This window comes from Periophthalmus magnuspinnatus, chromosome 4, assembly GCF_009829125.3.
Source record: "Periophthalmus magnuspinnatus isolate fPerMag1 chromosome 4, fPerMag1.2.pri, whole genome shotgun sequence".
In the NCBI taxonomy this organism is placed as follows: Eukaryota; Metazoa; Chordata; class Actinopteri; order Gobiiformes; family Gobiidae; genus Periophthalmus; species Periophthalmus magnuspinnatus.
The window spans coordinates 7,677,190-7,698,789 of NC_047129.1; the positions used below are offsets into that span (position 1 = coordinate 7,677,190).

General features: G+C 45.5%; 2 protein-coding genes across 4 annotated transcripts in view; one reads left to right on the forward strand and one right to left on the reverse strand.

The window, feature by feature from the left end:
* Nucleotides 1-7,267, forward strand: myoc (myocilin). The gene is made up of 5 exons (XM_033992080.2): nucleotides 1-553; nucleotides 3,673-3,738; nucleotides 4,225-4,317; nucleotides 5,261-5,472; nucleotides 6,214-7,267. The coding sequence occupies exons 1-5, from the start codon at nucleotides 88-90 to the stop codon at nucleotides 6,793-6,795; spliced, it is 1,419 nt and encodes a 472-aa protein (XP_033847971.1). The 5' UTR covers nucleotides 1-87; the 3' UTR covers nucleotides 6,796-7,267.
* Nucleotides 7,261-21,600, reverse strand: part of prrc2c (proline-rich coiled-coil 2C) — a 22,943-nt gene continuing 8,603 nt past the window's right edge. The window contains exons 16-34 of one of the 3 annotated variants that reach the window (XM_033992071.2): nucleotides 21,412-21,575; nucleotides 15,096-15,250; nucleotides 14,665-15,028; nucleotides 14,507-14,592; nucleotides 14,241-14,435; nucleotides 13,906-14,163; nucleotides 13,180-13,272; nucleotides 12,997-13,098; nucleotides 12,740-12,911; nucleotides 12,354-12,545; nucleotides 12,095-12,216; nucleotides 11,872-12,026; nucleotides 11,381-11,612; nucleotides 10,486-10,596; nucleotides 10,216-10,410; nucleotides 10,015-10,115; nucleotides 9,761-9,887; nucleotides 9,367-9,660; nucleotides 7,261-8,888 (exon numbers count right to left, since the gene is read on the reverse strand). In XM_033992071.2, the coding sequence (XP_033847962.1) occupies nucleotides 8,634-8,888; nucleotides 9,367-9,660; nucleotides 9,761-9,887; nucleotides 10,015-10,115; nucleotides 10,216-10,410; nucleotides 10,486-10,596; nucleotides 11,381-11,612; nucleotides 11,872-12,026; nucleotides 12,095-12,216; nucleotides 12,354-12,545; nucleotides 12,740-12,911; nucleotides 12,997-13,098; nucleotides 13,180-13,272; nucleotides 13,906-14,163; nucleotides 14,241-14,435; nucleotides 14,507-14,592; nucleotides 14,665-15,028; nucleotides 15,096-15,250; nucleotides 21,412-21,575 (3,373 nt within the window). In that variant the 3' untranslated portion in view covers nucleotides 7,261-8,633. The remainder of the gene's footprint in view (nucleotides 8,889-9,366; nucleotides 9,661-9,760; nucleotides 9,888-10,014; nucleotides 10,116-10,215; nucleotides 10,411-10,485; nucleotides 10,597-11,380; nucleotides 11,613-11,871; nucleotides 12,027-12,094; nucleotides 12,217-12,353; nucleotides 12,546-12,739; nucleotides 12,912-12,996; nucleotides 13,099-13,179; nucleotides 13,273-13,905; nucleotides 14,164-14,240; nucleotides 14,436-14,506; nucleotides 14,593-14,664; nucleotides 15,029-15,095; nucleotides 15,251-21,411; nucleotides 21,576-21,600) is intronic. The other 2 variants (XM_033992073.2, XM_033992072.2) reach the window with 2 other exon arrangements.

The window sequence follows — 21,600 nt, forward strand, 5'->3', positions numbered from 1 at the left end:
AGAGTGTTACAGACCTGAAGAACAAATAGACGCCCTGAACATAAAAAATAGACCGAATTTTTGAGAATTTTATTTTGGCTTTGCAAGATGTTTCTTCCTGTAGTGTTGTGCGTTTGTGGTCTCTTGACGCAAGGTGAGGCGCAGGACAGAGCTGCTATGTGGAGAGGGAATGACCGAAATGGAAGATGCCAATACACCTTCACCGTCCCAAGTCCATCAGAGACCACCTGTCCACAGAACGGAGGTCCAGAGGTGGAGGGATTGAAGGCAAGACTCAGCCTGTTGGAAGTCCTGGTAGCCCGGCTGAGTGGGGGCGAGATAGGCACCCAATCCAAACCCCAAAATGACCTTCAAGAGTCTCTCAACAGGGCCATAGGTGAGAGGAACCTACTCCAAGCTGAAAAAGAGCGCTTGGAGAGAGAGCTAGAGGGACTTCAGCGCAGAGTGGAGGAGATGAGACGTGAGACAGAGAGGCTGAGGAACAAACCATGTCCTGCCCAGACCCCTGTGGTGCCACCCAGCCCCCCGCTCCAGGATAGGAGACCCACAGGAGGTAAGAGAGAACACCCACACACACATCAACAGCTATCACACAACAAATCTTAATGACATTTATAGAGAATAACATTTAGGCGCCTATCACCATGTAGCCTGTTTTAGATGCCGACCTTGGCATGGTTTATTTCTATTTAAAGGTGGAAGAGGTGGAGACTCTGGATGGGAAATGTTCATTGAAAATACACGCCCTCCTCACACCCAGTTGGATAACTTATGTCAAATTATATGTAGGCATGTTGCATACACATAAAAATAAAATGTAACACATGTTATCTGTTATTTACTCTATATAAACTAAAACTCTATATCAGTGTTTCCCATTAATAGAGGTCCCTCATAGCCTAATTTTTGCACTCTTAGTTGCAAGATGAACAAAACAAATAGTGATACAAATAACTCTTTTTTGCTAAACATATAAAAGTAATATGTAATTAGTGCTTTTTTTATTAGCAGAGGCAATGACAATGTACTCCAAAAATTGTATGAAATAAGATTATTAAAATATGTATCACATCTCTCAGTGTACACCTGAGAAACACTGTACAGTATGTGACATAAAAAATAAACCCGACAATATATATATATATATATATATATATATATATATATATATATATATATATATATATATATATATATATATATATATATATATATATATATATATATATATATAAAGTATACTTTTTACTGCTCTGCCTTCCTTGTTTTGGGTGAGTTGTTTGTCACTGTAGACACTTGCAGACAGGTTGTTGCTGCTTTTAGTGAATGAGAGATTAAAGGGTTAATAGGAGATGACACAGACGTGCCATATACAAAATGCCATGCACCATATACATTACTCTTCAGTGCAATAGCCTGCCAAGTCGAGTCCACAGACACTGTATTTCCCCTCATGCAATTTCAAGGAGATTACAGTGTATATATGTTGATCTTAAGCCTATTTGTGTGTGGCTAAGGCTCTGTTTTGATGGACCCATAAGTCTGCAGAGACACACGTTTCAAGTTACAGAGCTCGCTTTCTGCCTGCTTTTAGTCCAGAGAGGTCCAGTTTCAGTATTTATGGGCTGGACGCTGGTTTTATGCGGAGCGGTGGTTCCCTCTGCGTGGTGAGGAGGGCGCGAATACTCCAAGGAGGGTCTGAAATGCGAGTGCTCTGGAAAAGGAGGTTCCGTGCACCAGGAGGGCTTTTTCCACAATGTGGATCAGCAGCACTGGTCAGGGTGGGGTGGGGGTAGAGGGCTAAGGAGGCCAAGAGCACTATCCCTCCAGAGGTTAGAAGGCCAGGCAGAGTGAGAGGAGTTATGACCCATAACGGATGAACTCTGGTATTCTGTTTGCAGTGGCCAAACACTCTCTGAATTAGGTTATCTACTCACAAACCATCCATCTCGATTGCCTGTAAATCATAGGGCACTTCTTTCCCTTTGGCTTTCCCCTTCCTGCGGTCACTGCAGCTAATCATTTGCATCCTGGCTTGCAGTGTTTTATGTTTGATATTTTTAAAATTTCCACACAGGGGCATGACTCTTTACTGATGCAGGGGTAAAACTCCTCTCCTTTTTACCAGGCATGGCACAAAGCCTACACTGAATCTTGGAACTTTGTGGCTGCATTGTAAATCACACAAACAGCAGCAGACATAGGGCACTTATCCAATATTTGGATGTTATTCTTATATTAGAAAAACATTTTTGCGGATGCTTCGCAGATCAGTCATTTGCAAAACCGAAGTAGCAATAAAAAAGCAAAGTGAAATACATGTGAGGTCAGGCTGTAAAACAAATAGATGGCAGCAGTTTGGCCGGAGACTGTGAAACACCAGCTTAAATAAGATGTAACTCAGCCTCATTAGCCTGCTGTCGTTTGGGGAAATTATGGGCTGTCCTGTCCACTACAGCTCACTGGTGTCCTAAACAAAAAGCCAGAACACATGGCTCACATCCACCACAAGAATGTGCCTGTTATTTACCTGCAATAATGATGAATGGGTGTATCTCACGGGAGCAAGCAGAGCTAAGGTTAAGGCATTAAAAAGGTTGTAAAACAGTGTTTGTTGAATGAACACACTTTTAAAGACCTGAAGTGGTTTACAATGTTACAAGCAAGGACACAATGGAGGGACTATTTACTATTTCAACCCCATTTCCGACTTCTTTTCTTTCTCTTCTTTATCAACAAACTTCCAGCTGCAAGCATTTTGTGTGTTCTCCATCATTAGAAGTCATTATGCTCCTGTGCAAAGTACACGTGAGGCAACAAGAAGCACAATGTATCTACTGTACTGGAGAGTCTATTTGATATTTCAGGCAATTATTGATACTGAATATCAACAAGTGCCTGAAACATCAACATATTTGCCCAAGTAGTAGCAGAAACATTATTAACAGTAGTAGTAGAAGCACTAATAGTCGTAACTACCTGGTATCTCTTCTACACTTTGCATTTATACTCTTGGGTAACTATACTTAACCCCAAAACATCCAAATTTTCCTACCAAGTAAATCAAGTAACAGGTCTATTCCAGGTCTAATCCAGGGATAAACCTGGTCTAAAAGTGGACAACAACATTTCTACTGTATCTCTAAACAAAAATGTGTGTTATATGTGTAGTGTATGTGCGATGAAATGTAGTTATTCATCACTTGTGTTTGACCCTAAATGTTCTGGTGAAAAATCTAAATGAGAAAATGTAGACAGTTTTGGGGACAAAGTACAGGGAGTTTTGAGAGATTTATGAAAGTTGGGGTTAGTGTGTGATTTGTGAGTTTCAGGGAGATAAGGGCCAGGTTGAAGATGTAAAGGACTAAGGAGGACGGGTGTCAAGTGAGTTGTGTGCTTTAGTCTTCGCCCGATCCAGCGCCTGTGTGACTCCGGGGCAGCTGGGAATTTATTCAAGGGAGTATGTTTATTTCAGCTACATTCCCCTCTGTCAAGTGCCACTGCCATAAACGCGAGCCTGGACTCTTACAATATCAACCCCTATGAGCTGTTGTTGCTGAAATCCACTGTATACCAGACAAATTATTTAAATTTTGTGATATTGTTTGTCAAATCTTATATTTAATTGTCATTGCCTGAAATATAATCCTGTGCTTCGTTGTTATTTTATAGGGTTTGGGCCCATGTCTCATCTGATGACCAGGCCCAACAGACAGGGAGACAGCAGCAGTTTGAGAGGTGAGGCAACAGTTTACATTATTGTGTGCGCAAATATAGGTCATTTGTACATTAGCAAGAATGACAAATGAAGTAATCCAAAATAGCCTTATACCACAACTATTTTAGGAGTGGTACACTTTAATGACAGGAACATTTCACTCTAATATATTCACAGACATTGATTTCACATCATCAATGAATGAAAAAATAAATTACTTTTAGTTTATGACAAGGTTTTAGCTGATGAGTCTAAGTCTGTAGCCAAAAGCAAAAAACACCAAATAAAAGAGGTGTTTGACATCTCAAATAAAAAATCTGCCAAAGAAATATGTTGTACAGTATGTCGTATATAGGCTAAATGCATGGCCACAAAGTCATTGCAAAAATGTGAACTTAACCTATGTCCGTTAACCAGGAAATGCCTGAAAGGTTTTCCAAGTGTTACTAAGGCCAAAACTGTTAATATATTTAGTTTAATTTGAATTTCTGTATTTTTTTTCCTAGATTCTACATGGCAATATGGACATCCCGGTTTTCAAGAGCTTAAGGCTGAAGTGACCGAGGTCCCAGCTCCGGGTGGCACTGATGACGGCACTGGTCGGTAGAATTTATAGCCGCGATCTATAAACATATGTACATTCGCAGTTAGTAGCAATAGATACACCATTCAAAGCTTTTAAATCTAAATGACATCCAGCTCTATTCTGGGTGGGGATACCTGACCTAAACATGAGGATGAGAGCATCAATTACAGATGTCAATGTAAAACAGAAAGCACTTCTATCAACATACAACTTTCACCGTAAAGCTAACCACTTAGTACATAGGCTATGTCAATGCATTTAATACGCAAAGTTATTTAATCCTATGATGCAGCGGCAATATATTTTCTTTCCTTTTATTGAGGTACTAAATCTAGTGCCACATCCTAAACATCCAAAGAGGATGTATTTTAGGAAGTGATAAATATAAAACCTGTCTTATCAAGTATCAAGTTAAAACAGCTCGGGGATCGGAGTGTAGAGACTCAGTTGAGGCTTTGACAATATTGACCTGATGCTAACAGAGGCGCCAGGCAGAATAAAGTGATCAACTTGTCATCAGTTTCAATTGGACAAATATCTCTGTTAAACCTTGGAGCTGTGTATCAATGTTCAAATATCCGAAGTGACGAGAAGTAGAAAATTTGTGAAGAACTCAGTGTGAAGAATTAGTGAAGAACTCAGTGTGAAAGTACATAACCCAATACATAATGTTTCATAAATTTTAATGCAGGTATTCAGTATTCTATAACTAAGTACATTTTTTCCTACACCAACTATTACTAACATATACTTTACAATATAAAAATGTGTAGAAATGACTTTGGTTGACTGACAGATTTAATTTAATAACCTCTGAGTGGCTTTATTCTGTATAGGCTAAAATATAAATTGATCCACTGTATGAGGAAATGATTGCTTTTATATTCAACACCTCCTCATTCATCATTATAATCCCATTCTCATAAATGAACTTCTTTCCTTGTCCTCTTGTGCAGGTTGTGGTGACCTTGTGTCAGTGGCTGAGCCTGTCACTCACAGAAGGGCAGACAACATCGCAGGTAAGTATGGAGTGTGGATGCAGGACCCAGAGGCAGTGTCTCCCTATGGCCCCAACATGGTGTGGAGGATTGACACAGTGGGCTCTGAGATCAGACAGCTCTTTGGATACGACGACATGGAGCAGCTCTCTAAAGGATTCCCCTCAAAAGTACGTTTCGTACATAGACCGCCTAAAGCAAAAGCCAAAGTTAAATCTGTCAGCTGGACAAATCGTTGTAGGAGTGTCGTTTTGCCTCTCATCCAAGCCGTTTCTTCAGTTCTGGTCAGATTGCTGGTGGACACTGCCTTATATCTATCCTTGCCCAAAGCAAACAAAAGAGAACAATAGTAGGGCCATTAAAAGTTGAATAGGGTCATTAAGGCTGACACTGGAGACAAAGGCTGTTTACAGTTTCAGTGTAGTTAGCCCCTCCCTTCAGACAGATATAAGGCAGTGTCCACCAGCAATCTGACCATAAGCAGTGAAACGTCACTCCTACATCTTTTGTCCAGTTTACAGATTTAACTTTGGCTTTTGCTATGGATCAGACCTGGAACGACTGAGGGATTACACAGACATAGACCACCTATATCTCCCCTGTTCTAACAATGGTTATACCTGCATCCATCTTCATCTTTTAGTCCTCCTCTGCATCCACTTTTCAACTCATATAGGCTACAGCTTCACAACATTCATAAAAATCTTTGGTTTGTATATGGAACTCTGAACCAGTAACTTTCCCAACTTAGTCCTGCACAACATATATGAAATTGTCTCAAACTGCACTTTACTGGATAGGAACAACTCACACTCACCAACATGTTCATTAGCCTTGTTTCCTGAGATGCATGGTCTACACACACTTTCCCTCAAAGTACAAAAAGGCACTAATGCATTTGATCCTTTTAGGTGCTGCTGCTGCCTGACCCAGTAGAGGGGACAGGTGCCACCATGTACCGCGGCTCGCTTTATTACCAGAGGCGCAGGAGCAGGACCTTGATCCGCTACGAGCTGTCATCTGAGAGCATCGCGGCCCGTCGTGAGCTGTCCCACGCAGGCTTCCACGGCCAGTTCCCCTACTCCTGGGGCGGCTACACGGACATCGATTTGGCTGTGGACGAACAGGGTCTGTGGGCCATCTACTCCACCACCAAGGCCAAGGGGGCTATCGTGATTGCTCAGCTCGATCCCAACAGTCTGGAGGTGAAGAAAACCTGGGAGACAAACATCAGGAAGAACTCCGTGGCTAATGCGTTCATGATCTGTGGTAAATTGTACACGGTTGCCAGCTACACGTCACCAGACACTACCATCAATTACGTGTACGACACCGCCACCAGCCAGGGCAGAGCGCTGGCTGTCCCGTTCAAGAATAAGTATCGCTACAACAGCATGATCGACTATAACCCGGTCCACAAGAAACTTTTGGCTTGGGACAATTTCCACATAGTGTCCTACGACCTGAGGCTGGGACGCGCGCAGGCCCAGTGAGGTGCGTAATGAAAAGGGACTGATGGAGGAGTGTCGGGGTTTTACTCATTTACTCCAGCTTCAAAGACTCTTATATAATAGTGGGTAGACACATTGGCTGTGTCCCCTATGTTTTTGTGTGGCAAGGCCCATACAAGTGTTTGTAGAGGATTATTTTTATACTGGCTTTTTTGGTTCCTTTGATAAGCGACATGCTCGAATATTTAATTTAATGTTTTTGCCATTATGATAAAATATATTTCTGCTACAATGTAAACTATATCACACTACGTGCTTTTGATGAACATGTTAAAACTATATTGATACTGCATGTTCATTGTAGTCCTTGTTAATGTAAAATCTTTGATACTGATGTCTGTCAATCAAAATGTATTTTAAACAAGGCTGTTTTATTTGTAGTGTTTAGAGCCACCTAGTGTTCACTTGTAGCATTGCTGTATGATTTCAAATAAAGACAAAACTGTTTCCATCGTATATTTTTTTATTAGTTTCTGTAACCAAACCAAGAGAATGTAAATAAGACCGTACATATTTTAATACAGCGATGAAACCCCTGTACAACAAAGAAAAAGTCTCCCCCTCCCTCCCTCCTCGCTCCTGGGACAGAGGTCTCAGGGTACATACGCCTGTACAGCTCTGATGAACCACGACGCTGACATGAGAGCTTTGTGGTCAGGACAGCCAGCGGAGGTGAGGCAGAGACAAAACAGCACTGATTGCTTTCATCAGCAAATCAACAAAACGCAAGTGTCCTTTAGCTCAAACACACTTCAAAAAATGGAGGCTTTGCATTTCATCTTTTGTCCTCATTCTTTCAGATTTTTGCTCACCTCCAAAACGAGGACTGAGGAACGCACTTTATTTACCGTTTTAAACAATCATCTGACAGTTTTTAGTCCTCTAAATAGCCCTAACTTTAGCTAAGGGCACTGAAATCAGTCGATAGCAGCAGTTCTGGTGCTGTACAGTTATGTGTGTCTGTGGCAGCAAAAATGGGTGAAAGCAGTGACAAAAGGGGGACCATAGCCCTCAAAACGGCTTGATTTAGTGATCATTTCTGAAAATGCTTAAAGTCAAATCTTCCAAAGCAACAGCAATCAAAAAGGCTGTGGCGCCATCTCTGCGCTCCTTTAACCTTTGGGTAAATATTCGGGAGAGAGGGCTACACACTTTCCTGTTCATCCCAAAACACACTCCCAACATTATCAGGCAAGGACAAGAGAAGGCAAACGCTCACAGGCAGACTCATCACATCCAATCAACTACTATTTCACATTTTCATTCCGGTAAAACAAAAACAACCAACTATGCTTTGATGTCCCCATCCACAGTATGACGAATGAAACCGTTACATGAGATGTGCGTGTGGTAAACCGGGCCATCTCCAAATGATGTTTCTTTGAACATTGTTCAGCTACAAAAAACAAAACATACTCATTCTTTTGTTAACAAAAAAGGTATCTTCTAAAATATGCGTGATCCTATTACAGGGGAAAATATAAAGAACAGAAATTTAGAGCTATAAAATGTCAAACTCAGCAGCAAATCTGAAATTCTCCGTTTAACACTCTCCTGATCTACTCTCACAGTAGACTGCGTAAAAACAACTGGAGCAGCTGTTTTAGTCTAAATATGATGGACGTCCAAGTCAATGTCCCTCCAACATTGGTAGATTTAGGGGAAAGAAAGAAGAGGAAGAGGATTATCAATGTGCAGATGGATGCTTTCTCTCAACCACAAGTCCACCCAGCTCTGCAGCTCTCTCCAGGACTGATCGTGACTGACTCTTCCTCTCTCCCCTTCGTTCATGTAGTCTTCTCCAGAGGCTGTACAGGGCTCTACTTGCCCTCCTCTGGTTTGATGGCCTGTGGTTTGATGGGGCCAGTCCGTATTGGTTTCGTGGTGGACATGGGTGGCTTGTCTGGTTCGGGGCGCTCGTTCATCTGATGGTTGGGTGCAGGGACGTCAACAGTGGGCTTTACCCCCTGGTCCAGACGAGGAGGTTTATTCACTGGAGGAGCTTTGAGCTGCTGCTGCTGCTGCTCTGAGAAGAATTTATGAGTGGATTGCAGCACCTCAGCCCTCTGCTTTGCCTGAATGGGGTCAGGGACAAGATTAGTTTTAAAGGTTTCACAATATGAAAGTTATCTAGTTATAAAACCATTGACAAACAGCTTTCTGTGACCAGGCAAGGTTCTTTTCAGATCAGACCTGTTGCCAGATGGCTTCATCGGCTTGCCTCCATGGAGATAGAAAAGTACACTAAAGCCAAACTGTGGAACATGCCAGTCAAAGCAATGGTATCTCCAAGGAGGCAAGTAGGTAGCTTAACCTTGATTAGAGTTATCAAATTACATAGTGACTTTTAGATGAAGCAAAACCCATGCCATAAGAACCTAAATGTAAGATGATGCTGATAATAATATTTTAATATAATGAAAGTGCTGTGAAAGTTATGTTTCTGATAACAGTTCTTGACATTTGGTTTTCCATTTATGCACAGCAGTTAATTATGTACATCATAGTCAGTCACATTTGTCAAAGTTACAGTTGCATGTTGAATCAGCTCACCTTTAGGTCCTGCTCAGCCTTCAACGCGGCCTGGGTGCCTCTTGGTGCCAGTGGGGGACCTGGTTGGCCTCTGGGGGGATGCTGTGGGTGCTGGCTGTGCTGTGGGTGCTGTGGGTGTTGTGGATGTTGTGGGTGCTGAGTTCGAGGATGAGGCATCAGGCCTCCACCAACATTTGGGGAGCCCATAGGGGAGCCCATAGGGGGGCCCATGGGAGAGCGCTGGACTCCACCCGTAAACGAATTGGCGTGAGCAGGGCGAACAAGAGGAGATACGATATTCGGCTGTGACATAATCTGAAATAGAACAAATAGCACAAATCATGTTAAACTGAAACACCAAGTATATATAATCCCAATAAGAGTAATTTTCTTATTGATAAAGTTCATGTGTTACCTGTGGATTGAACTGTCCAGGGAAGTGCTGTGTCATTCTCATTCCAGCAGAGCTTGGCTGGAACTGCTTCTGATAGAGCATACTATTCATCTTACTGGACTGGCTACTAGGAGACGTTGAGCTGGCCCTGCAAAATAAGAACATCATGCTCGTTAATGCAGTTTATGTGTAGTGCACTTATCTGCATAATGATGACAGTTACAGATTAAGGTACACATTGTTACTGTTTTGTTGCTGGATTGTGTCATTTTTACCTATATGGGCTGGAGGTGGGGGTTGTACTTCTGGCACTAACAGGAGGAGTTCCAGGTTTCACATCCATCCCAGAGCCAAACAGCTTGAGATCCATGTCCATCTATATCAGAAACATTGAACATAAATGAGATGGCAGATACAGGGCTTAGTGGCCTAGTGCACAAGGCCCCTAAGTGCACTAGTGCGCAGTGCACTAGTACCTTGCTTGTGGGAGGCTGCATCATGCTGTGGTTGGGGCCCATGAGGTTCCTGTACTGCTGGGACACAGTGGGCTGCCTGTTCATGTTTGGAGGCTGTGCCTGTGGAGGAGTGGGCGGCAAAGCCAACAGAGGCTGACCACCCCCAGAGCCAAAGTTTGGTAAGGACAACTGAGAGCCGGGCAGAGGGACTGTCACCTGGAAGAAAGTGGATGAAAATAAAATGAGCCGTGCGTGACGCTGTTTAGAGTGGAAGAATTAAAAGTTTCATACCTGTTGCATGGCTGAACTAGGTGACTGAGTGTTACTGTAGTAGCTACTTTGGCCATGCTGCTGCACCTGACCCGAATACATGTTTGAATGCTGATTCAATCCCTGTCGAGCCTAAACAAAAGAAACTGTATTAAGAGCAAATCTTATCCAGTATCAAGGGCATGTGACAGCTTAAACCAGTGGTTTTGAACTAGTGTGGCATTGGGACCAGCTTTCAAGCAATTATGACAAGTCTGGAGTCAAATCATTAGGATGATACAAGTCATAATACAGTGTTTCAGCGACCCACTTTTGGGTTGCAACCATAAACTGTATAAACAAGAGGACTAAGGGCGTGTAATGTCACCCACAGCGTTCGACTCCAGTTAAATGAAGCTCATTGAGGCTAACAGTTATAGGGGAGAATTTGGAGCCAAGTTCCATATTAGGAATTCCAACCGTGAGTATCATAGCAACCAAAAAGCCAACCCCGAGCGGGGCTGTCAAAGGTAGCGTCCTTTCCCACCCACACCGCTGGTTTAGTAGGGAGCAGGCACTGAGTAATGCTGTCAATCAAACCTGTTGCTAATGCTAGCAGGAGAAACCTCGGGGAAAGAAGGTACCTGATTTGTCTCTTATTAAAATAGTGTTCATATATATTGTTCATATATTGAGCTACGAACACAATAGCGAAATACCAGGATCATGTAAAACGGGTCAGTACAAACATTTTAAGACCAAAATGACGAGCCTGACAGCAGCAGTTAGAGAGAGGGGCGACAGCGCGGATGCTCACTTCCCATTTTGAACACAGTGGCTAGAAGGTTAGCTATGTCTATTTATTTATAGTCTATTGTTGTTACAACTCATCAGTTGAGAACCACCGTGTTAAACAACAGAATATCCAATCGCTCACCTGCAGTAAGTGTGTGTCAATGAGCTGGGAGCCCCCCATGCCTGACGGCTGGTTAAGCTGAGGCTCAAACAAGATGGGAATGTGCTGTGTGGAGGAAGGCTGCTGATAGGCCAAACTGGACTGAGGTTTGCCCAGGTCTGGAGCCTGAACTCCAGGGTAACTATGGAGCGAAGGTCCTGACAGCATCATGGAGGGCTGGGAGAGACTGCTCTGCATGAACGCCTGTTGGGATCTGAGGAAAAAAAAAACAACCTTGCAATTTTATGACTTGAATTGGTTGTTAGTCTATAATACAGTGTACTCCTGTACTGACTACATGGGTAATGGGCATTATATGTTAATATCAAGATTGGTGATGGTGACATACATCTGTATTGGTAAAAATGGTTATCGGCCACAACAGGAAGACAACTATCTGATAGCAGTATCGGCTGAAAACATCTGCTTAATAATTGTATTTCCATGTGCCTGGAGAATAGCCTGTGAGTTACCTGTAAGGCTGCAGGGAGGAGCTAAACAGGTCCTGTGGCTGAGAGACTGGGGGACCTGCATTCAGTCCAAGCTGGGCCTGGTGGGTGTGTTGGTGCTGAGGCTGGCCCTGCAGGGGGGCGTAAATGGGGATGGGGATCTGCTGAACTGCTGTTGGCTACAGAGCAGAGATTATTTTTTTTGAAGAGAAACAATGTAAGAAAATTAGTGACATTGAAAACTTACCTGTGAGAGGCCAGGCTGAAATCCTTGCTGCTGCGCCAGAGACGGAGGGGCCAGCCGAGGGTGAGGTGTGCTGAACAGGTGGCTCGTGTCCATGTAAAAGGCTGGAATCTGAGCTGCAGAACCTACCAGTATACATACTTTGTCACAGGCATAGTAACACCCAGTACAATACAAATTAAATATTTGCATATTGCATTCTAATAAAAAAAATTTTTTAACCACAATCCCTTGGTTACCGTGCATCCTGACATGTGCTTACCAGCTGCAGACTGGGAGACATACACCTGTGGGGTCTGCTGCTGTTGGGGCAAAAGAGGTGGGACACAGCCAAGCTGCGAAAAGCTGCTGCTCGATGACTGCAGCTGCTGAGGCTTCACTTTACAGATGTTGGGAGGGTCTGATGCTGTGGTGGTCTTGGTGCTCAGAGAGGAGGTGGTGTAGGTACTAGAACCTGGAAAGGGCCAAAAAACATAGCACAGTGTTTCTTTATCCCAAGTTATAGTATCATATTCAATTGTCTATTGTCTATTTGAGTTCTTATGTTTATTATTTTTTACTGTAGTTATTTAATGCATAGCATTGCTAGAGGGTAAGAAAAATCCACTGAAAAGGTCCTTACTGTTTGTGGACTGAAGTAGGTGTTACCTGACAATGAGGTGCTTGGTGTAACAGAAGCCACAGGGATCTGAGGCATGGAGGCTGAAGAGAAAGAGGAGTACGAGGATGCACAGGATGTAATTGGAGAGGATGAGGACGTGACCGGAGAGTTCTTCTCCAGACTGGGGGAGTTCTCCCAGGCTTTCCGAGCAGATTCCATCTTAGAAAAAAATGTGGTAAAAAGAGCAGGTAAAACATTTTATTAAATGACCCAGAGTAATGTCAATGTCTGTATATCCACATACCTTTAATGTCAGATCAACAGTAGCAGGGGATACTGTGCTGAGGCTCGAGTTCTGCTGTAGAGTCTCTCGTCGGGGAAGAGGCAAAGAGTGGGGCAATGCAACCTAAAAAAAAAAATAATTCAATAAGAACAACACTGGTGGCTGTGCAAAGACAACATTATGAATGATATTGCAATTACATACATTAGCAACCAAACTCACTTCCATTTTATTTCCTCCTGTAGGAACACTGTCCGCCAAAGAGGAGGATGGGGTCGTGTAATCGGTTACAGACTCCTATAAGACATTTTAAAGTGCATATGATAGGTTAGAATACTAATTTCTCTAAAATATAGATATCATTATTTAACATTAAAAATCTTGCCTAGCCGTTTCTAGTTTTATCATTTTAGTCAAGTTTATAATTTTACTTCCTGGATGGACACAGGCAGCAGATATGGCAAGCACAGATATTTTACCCAGCAACAGTAATGTTAACAAGGACCAAAATTTAAATGGCAGAATAGATATGATTTCACAAATTTTAAAAAATTACGTCACTTTTATTTATTTCTTAAATCAATGTTTAAACTGTCAGAAGAAATGCCTTCCTTGTGCATAAATTGTTACTGCAGTTTGGATGGAATTAATGTCAGTAGATGACATAGGTAAAGGTAATGTTAGATCTCACGGCTACTTCCTGTATTTTCCAACTTTGGTTTTCTACCTTTCTTCACAAACTGTCTCATCACTGTTGCAAAATTAAAATATTTACCACAGGTATTAATCTCACCAAATCAAGTCATAATTAGAAAAATGTATTAATCTGTCAAATGTAATTTAAGTGCAGATGAATATTACTATATTATACAGTGCTACTGGTAAGGATACAATCCTAGTTAAATGATTGTGAGCAGGTAAACTACGCACCTTTGAATTGCTGGTGTATTCTGCAGAGGGCACAGTGATCATGCCCTCAATGTCTCCTCCAAGTTCTGGGACAGTGGAGTCGCTGGTGGGGGGGCTGGGGTCTGTGGTCCTGCTCACTCCAGCCCCTGGTACAACCCCTTCCATCGCATCTCCCTCTCCTCCACGAGCATCTTTGGCTTTTCTGTTCTTCAGAGAGCGCTCTTTACCAATGGGGCCTGGTTTGTACTCCTTGGTTTCCACAGGCTCCATTTCAGGAAGCTACAAAGAAGGTGACATTATACATTGAAGGGTTGAACATAGGTGATATATTCTAGATGCATTTCCAGCAGCTGTACCTTCTGTGTCTTGATTGGACCAGCGCGGGTTTGTTTCTGTCTTTGTTCTTTGGGAGCAGGTAGCTTATTGTCAGATCCAGATTCTAGCAAGACTGGGACGCCATCACTGTCTGTGCTGCCCGCAGACGAAGGTGCTCCAAACTGAATACCATCTATTCCCAATTCAACACTGGCATCTGCACCTGACTTCACACCCTAAAACAAAAAGAAATATTGAATTTGTGCATCATCGACCAACAAGCCAATAAAGAAGAAAAGACCCCTACCTCTGATGCTACGGTGCCTGTGAAAGAGGTAAGAGGTTTGTTCCAGGCACTCACAGATGGTGGCTGGGGAGGACTAATAGGACCAACTGGAACACAAGTTCATTTTAGAATATTATTTTAGTTTTAATGAAATAACAAAAGTTAAAAGTCATGCTTACGCTTCTTGACGTCAGGGAGGACCGTAGAACCAGCTACTTTGTTCTCCCAGAGTTCAGTCCCCAGAGCACTGTGCGACTGTGCTGGGGCAGGGGGTAGGCTTTTGGAGCTGAAGTCCACATTATTTTGGGGAATAGATGGTATAGAGGGCACAGCGGTTTCCAGAGTCTGAGGTGAGGCGGCTGGTTGAGAGGAGGACAGGAGGGCAGTGACTGGTGGCTGTGATTGGGGCTGGGTCGTTGGCGGTGCAGAAGGCTGTGAAACTTGTGGTTGCTGCTGCTGAGATGATTGTTTTTTGGCAAATCTGGGTGGCAGCTTTCCTCCACTTCCTCTGTTCTTCTCCCCTGAGCCTTTTTTACCCCAGTTCTGCAATCACAGTTTTTTAAGTATAACTTCAAACACTGGTCAACACCAAAGTTATGCACTTTCTCACCTGAGTGGTCTGTTCTTCCTTCTTCCGCTTCTCTTCATCTTGCAGTCTTTTCTGTTGTTTGCGAGAGACGACCTCCGTAAAACCATCATCATTTGTGCTGGACTGTGGGTCATCTGTGGTGGTGACCTCTGGATGATCATCAATGATCACTACACCTGAAAAAGCATAAGGCATTGCATTTGAAGACTTAAATATAATCTGATATTTAGTGATAGTTTATCATCATTATATGTTTATTGTAAAACGCAAGATTTATTTAAAACTCTAAAAAGTAGCGATAGACCAATATAGCGGTTGGCCGATACTTGCACTTTTTAAAGCAGTGGTCGGCAACGTCCGGCCCACGGGAAAATGTTGGCCCTTTGCCAATTTATTTTGGCCCGCCAGAGGATTTTGGACTTTCTTCCGGCATTGATTCTTTAATACTGTCATGATCCGCTCCGTCTGCTCCACGTTTTTCCTCCTGTCCTGCTCGTTCCCTCCCTCACCTGCCGAGCTGGGCTGAGCTCCTGGCTCCTCCTGCGCGCACCTGCAGCTCATCAGCGCGATCACCACCACCTGCTGTGTATAAGAGGAGGCAGGACCAGACACTCAGGGCGAGATCATCTGCGTTTCTACACCCTGTTCAGTGCCGGTTCATCTTCGTTTCAGCCTCATCCCGTTCGGTGCCGGATCGTATGTGCGTCTCCACCCAGCTTGCTGGACCGTCTCAGCTCCAGCGCTCCCGGCTCAGCTCCGACCCTGCTTCCACCCTGCTTCCCAGCCCTGGTACTGTCTGTTTTATCTCTGCATTCCGCGACCCCGGACCCTGGTTAGCACTCTGCGTCCTGCCCTGGTGCTGCCCGCATCGTCATCTCCGCTGCGCTCCACGTTCCGCTCCTGGATCCTGGCCCGTGCCTCACCTCCTGCTCACCGCCGGATCAACCCTCGAACTGCACCATTTGTCATTTCTTTAATAAATACTGTAAATATTCCCCGAGTCTGCATCCTTTGGTCCGCTACACCCACCGTTACGACAAATACCAAGTTATGTGGGCACTGCTACAGGCATTCCACTGCCCATGATGTGCATGTAACACAACATTAAAAGCAAACAATGAACTGGTGTGTACATACACCTTCACCAGTCAAAATCGTGGCTGTTTTTGGACATCTGGTGAGGCAAGTGTGCAGACTGCGCGCAGCTCAAGGAATGTGCACCCGTTACGCTATAGCCTTCTTGCACTTCTGTGGTTAGTTATTCAAAATTCCCTATTTTATTAAAATAAATCACTTAATCACAAAACTGTCAAAATACTCAGTTTGAAGATTTCTTTTAACCGGGGTGGGGACTTGCTTTTTGTCCGCATGTCAGGTTTTATTGTTCCCGACCTTTGCTCATGTTTGACACAACATAAATCCACTTAGCCATGTCAATTTTAAACATTTTTCATTTACGTTGTGATTTTATCACGATCCTTGCTGCACTTGGCATCATCCAAGTCCTACAGCTCTCCCACAGTCGTGCGTAAAGGTGCAGGTCATTACGGCACCAAATGCGGAGTAAGGAAGCCGTTAGTGCGGTATTACGCACGACTAAAAGCCTGTCGTAGTTTAACCTTCGAGGCAGAGCTAAATCGCAGCGATGGTCACAAGAAGACAGCGTGAGAAAAGAATTTTGATGGAGAGATTTGACGATAAGCAATAATTACGCAGCTTCCTGGTTCAAGTAACCGTCTTAGAAAGATTTTATCCTTGTTTAAATCCGCACATTTTAACCACAAAAGTATTAGTTTCAATTAATATCATGAGACAAAGACCTGAATAAATGAGGTAAAACCTTAAAGTGAAAAGTTTTTCATAGCTCTACCCGATACTGTGCGCCTTTAGTATCCATATTACCATGTTCAACAAAGGCATAATTCTTACCAAAACCATAATAAAAGGAGCAAAAGCTTTTGCCCGAGGATTTTTTAATTGGCTGTTTTAGGTGAGTTAAAATGCATGTAATTCATATTTATGTATTTATAAATATATGTAAGCCAATACCTTTACCATCTGGCCCGCCACCTGTGGGCGCTGAAAAAAATTGGCCCGAAGCCAAGCGAAGTTGCCGACCCCTGTTTTAAAGCATTGGCGTATTGGCCTTAACCCATAAGAACCCATGGTGACACCAGTGTAACAAACACTTTGCAGAAATGTGTTCTATGTGGTCCACTTGATCTGTGGTATATCCCACATAATTTTCCATCCATCCATCCATTTTCTTCCGCTTATCCGGGGCCGGGTCGCGGGGGCAGCAGTCTAAGCAGGGACTCCCAGACTTCCCTCACCCCGGACACGTCCTCCAGCTCCTCCGGTGGGACCCCAAGGCGTTCCCAGGCCAGCCGAGAGACATAGTCCCTCCAGCGTGTCCTGGGTCTTCCCCGGGGCCTCCTCCCGGTGGGACATGCCCAGAACACCTCCCTAGGGAGGCGTCCAGGAGGCATCCTGAGCAGATGCCCGAGCCACCTCAGCTGGTTCCTCTCAACGTGTAGTAGCAGCGGCTCTACTCCGAGCTCCTCCCGTGTGACCGAGCTCCTCACCCTATCCCTAAGGGTGCGCCCGGCCACTCTGCGGAGGAAGCCCATTTCAGCCGCTTGTATCCGCGATCTTGTCCTTTCGGTCATTACCCAAAGCTCATGACCATAGGTGAGGGTAGGAACGTAGATTGACCGGTAAATCGAGAGCTTCGCCTTCCGGCTCAGCTCCTTCTTTACCACAACGGACCGATACAGCGACCGCATCACTGCAGACGCTGCACCGATCCGCCTGTCAATCTCCCGCTCCATCCTTCCCTCACTCGTGAACAAGACCCCGAGATACTTGAACTCCTCCACTTGGGGCAGAGACTCACCACCCACCCGGAGAGAGCAAACCACCTTTTTCCGGTCGAGAACCATGGCCTCGGATTTGGAGGAGCTGATTCTCATCCCAGCCGCTTCACACTCGGCTGCAAACCGCCCCAGTGCCTGCTGCAGGTCCTGGCTCGAAGAAGCCATCAGGACAACATCATCTGCAAACAGCAGAGATGAAATCCTGTGGTTCCCAAACCAGGCCCCCTCCGGCCCCTGGCTGCGCCTAGAAATTCTGTCCATAAATATAATGAACAGAACCGGTGACAAAGGGCAGCCCTGGCGGAGTCCAACATGCACTGGGAACAGGTCTGACTTACTGCCGGCAATGCGAACACAGCTCCTGCTCCGGTCATACAGGGACCAGACAGCCCTTAGCAAAGAGCCCCGGACCCCATACTCCCAGAGCACCCCCCAAAGGACACCACGAGGGACACGGTCAAATGCCTTCTCCAGATCCACAAAACACATGTGGACTGGTTGGGCATACTCCCATGAGCCCTCGAGGACCCGATGGAGAGTATAGAGCTGGTCCAGTGTTCCACGACCAGGACGAAAACCACACTGCTCCTCCTGAATCCGAGGTTCGACTATCGGTCGGATTCTCCTCTCCAATACCCTGGAATAGACCTTACCGGGAAGGCTGAGGAGTGTGATTCCCCTGTAATTGGAACACACCCTCCGGTCCCCCTTCTTATACAGAGGGACCACCACCCCGGTCTGCCATTCCACAGGTACTGTCCCCGACTGCCACGCGATGTTGCAGAGACGTGTCAGCCAAGACAGTCCCACAACATCCAGAGACTTGAGGTACTCAGGACGGATCTCGTCCACCCCCGGAGCCTTGCCACCGAGGAGCTTGCCAACCACCTCAGTGACTTCAGCCAGGGTGATGGACGAGTCCGCCTCTGGGTCCCCAGTTTCTGCTTCCTCCTCGGAAGACGTGACAGTGGGATTGAGGAGATCCTCAAAGTATTCCTTCCACCGCCCGACAACATCCCCAGTCGAGGTCAGCAGCTCTCCACCCGCACTGTAAACAGTGTTGGTGAAGCACTGCTTTCCCCTCCTGAGGCGTCGGACGGTTTGCCAGAATCTCTTTGAGGCCGTCCGATAGTCCTCCTCCATGGCCTCCCCGAACTCCTCCCAACCCCGAGTTTTTGCCTCTGTGACTGCCCGAGCCGCGGCACGCTTGGCCCGTCGGTACTCATCAGCTGCCTCAGGAGTCCCACGAGCCAACAAGGCTCGATAGGACTCCTTCTTCAGCTTGACGGCATCCCTTACTTCCGGTGTCCACCACCGGGTTCGGGGATTGCCGCCGCGACAAGCACCACAGACCTTATGACCACAGCTACGAGCAGCCGCATCGACAATAGAGGTGGAGAACATGGCCCACTCGGAGTCCATGTCTCCAACCTCCCCCGGGATCAGGGAGAAGCTCTCCCGGAGGTGGGAGTTGAAGACCCCCCTGACAGAGGGCTCCGCCAGACGTTCCCAGCAGACCCTCACAATGCGCTTGGGCCTGCCAGGTCTGTCCGGCTTCCTCCTCCGCCAGCGGATCCAACTCACCACCAGGTGGTGATCAGTTGACAGCTCAGCCCCTCTCTTCACCCGAGTGTCCAAGACACGCGGTCGGAGGTCAGATGACACGACAACAAAGTCGATCATCGACCTCCGACCTAGAGTGTCCTGGTGCCACGTGCACCGATGGACACCCTTGTGCTCGAACACGGTGTTTGTTATGGACAAGCTGTGACTAGCACAGAAGTCCAATAACAAAACACCGCTCGGGTTCAGATCGGGGAGGCCGTTCCTCCCAATCACGCCCCTCCAAGTGTCACTGTCGTTACCCACATGGGCGTTGAAGTCCCCCAGGAGAACAACGGAGTCTCCGCTTGGTGCACTGTCTAGTACCCCTCCCAGGGACTCCAAGAAGGCCGGGTACTCTGCACTGCCGTTTGGCCCGTAGGCCGACACAACAGTGAGAGACCTGTCCCCGACCCGAAGGCGCAGGGACGCGACCCTCTCGTTCACCGGAGTGAACCCCAACACGCAGCGGCTGAGCTGTGGGGCAATGAGCAAGCCCACACCAGCTCGCCGCCGCTCCCCGCGGGCAACGCCAGAGAAATGGAGAGTCCAACCCCTCTCGAGACGTTGGGTTCCAGAGCCCAAGCTGTGCGTGGAGGTGAGGCCGACTATATCTAGCCGGTAACGCTCAACCTCCCGCACAAGCTCAGGCTCCTTCCCCCCCAGCGAGGTGACATTCCATGTCCCCAGAGCTAGTCTCCATGTCCGGAGATCCGGTCGTCGAGGTCCCTGCCTTCGACTGCTGCCCGGATCTCTCCGCACCCGCCCCTCATGGCTCCTCCCGCAGGTGGTGGGTCCACGGGAGGACGGCCCCACGTCGTTTCTTCGGGCTGGGCCCGACCGGGCCCCGTGGGGAAAGGCCCGGCCACCAGGCGCTCGCTGCCGAGCACCCACCCCAGGCCTGGCTCCAGGGTGGGGCCCCGGTAACGCCAGTCCGGGCGACGTAACTGGCCTCGTTGTTTCTCTATTCATGATGGGCTTCTGAACACATAATTTTCCTTTAAGGAAAAATGGGTCTGGGTTCTTTTGGGTTAAATCTCCAGCACAGGTCAGTGTTTTGTTTTGGCTGACCTGCTGCCTAAAGAGTACACACTGCTTTTAACACTTGTGTGTTTGCACCACAGTGCAAACTGATAACTGTAGAAAATATGACTACAGCTCTCTTATAGCATTGTGGTGAAAAAGGGCTATGGGTGAGTTTGTAGTAAATTTATAGTACAAAAGTTGGGGAAAATCATCAAAATTGGCTCAATTTATCAGCCATCCGTTGCTATGGGTTCTAAACAATCGGTATCGGCCAGGAAAAAACCCGTATTGGTCAATATCTAGAAAAAAAAAGGCTGCTAGTAAGTATAGACATTTGGGTGGTGAAAACAAAGATTCTGAAAAGGAAAATAAAGGATTACCCATACTTGTGAAAAAAAAGAAAAACTAAGTGAGCCATTTATGAGGGAAAATCAAAACCGCCATAGGGTTGTGAACAACAAATAAGGATAACAACAAAATTAAAACTTCCCTCTCATGAGTTTACTCAAAAGTTTTGTTTTGACTGAATCATGCACTGTATTGATCTGCATTCAAGGTGCGAGTGCTCAGAAAAATGAAAAGAGCAGGTTTAAAAACTGAATCTTAGGAGAACTGCTTGGGGGGGCAGGGATTACATTGGGTGTAGGGTTAAAAATGCTGCATAGCCCTTTTTGAAATATAAAAATTCAAATGAAAATCTCCCAATCTGTTTAAAATGGAGGTCAGTGGTCCCATTTCTATTTTCAAGCAGTTTAATATAATGATTTTAATCTGGTACTTGGCAATATTATTTTACATATAAAAAGACATGAGTAGACTACACATGTACTTACTAGCATAATTGTTCAGATCAAATTGCGAAAGTGCGTTCTCTTTAGGTTTCTTAGCCGCCTGTTTGGCCTCCTCTTTTCGACGAGCTGACTGTTCTTTACTGGGTCTTTGTGTTTGCCCTCCAGCCGCAGGTCCACCTCCCTCGAGGTTTTGCTGAGCAGGTGGACTGTAATTTGAAAACATACATATAA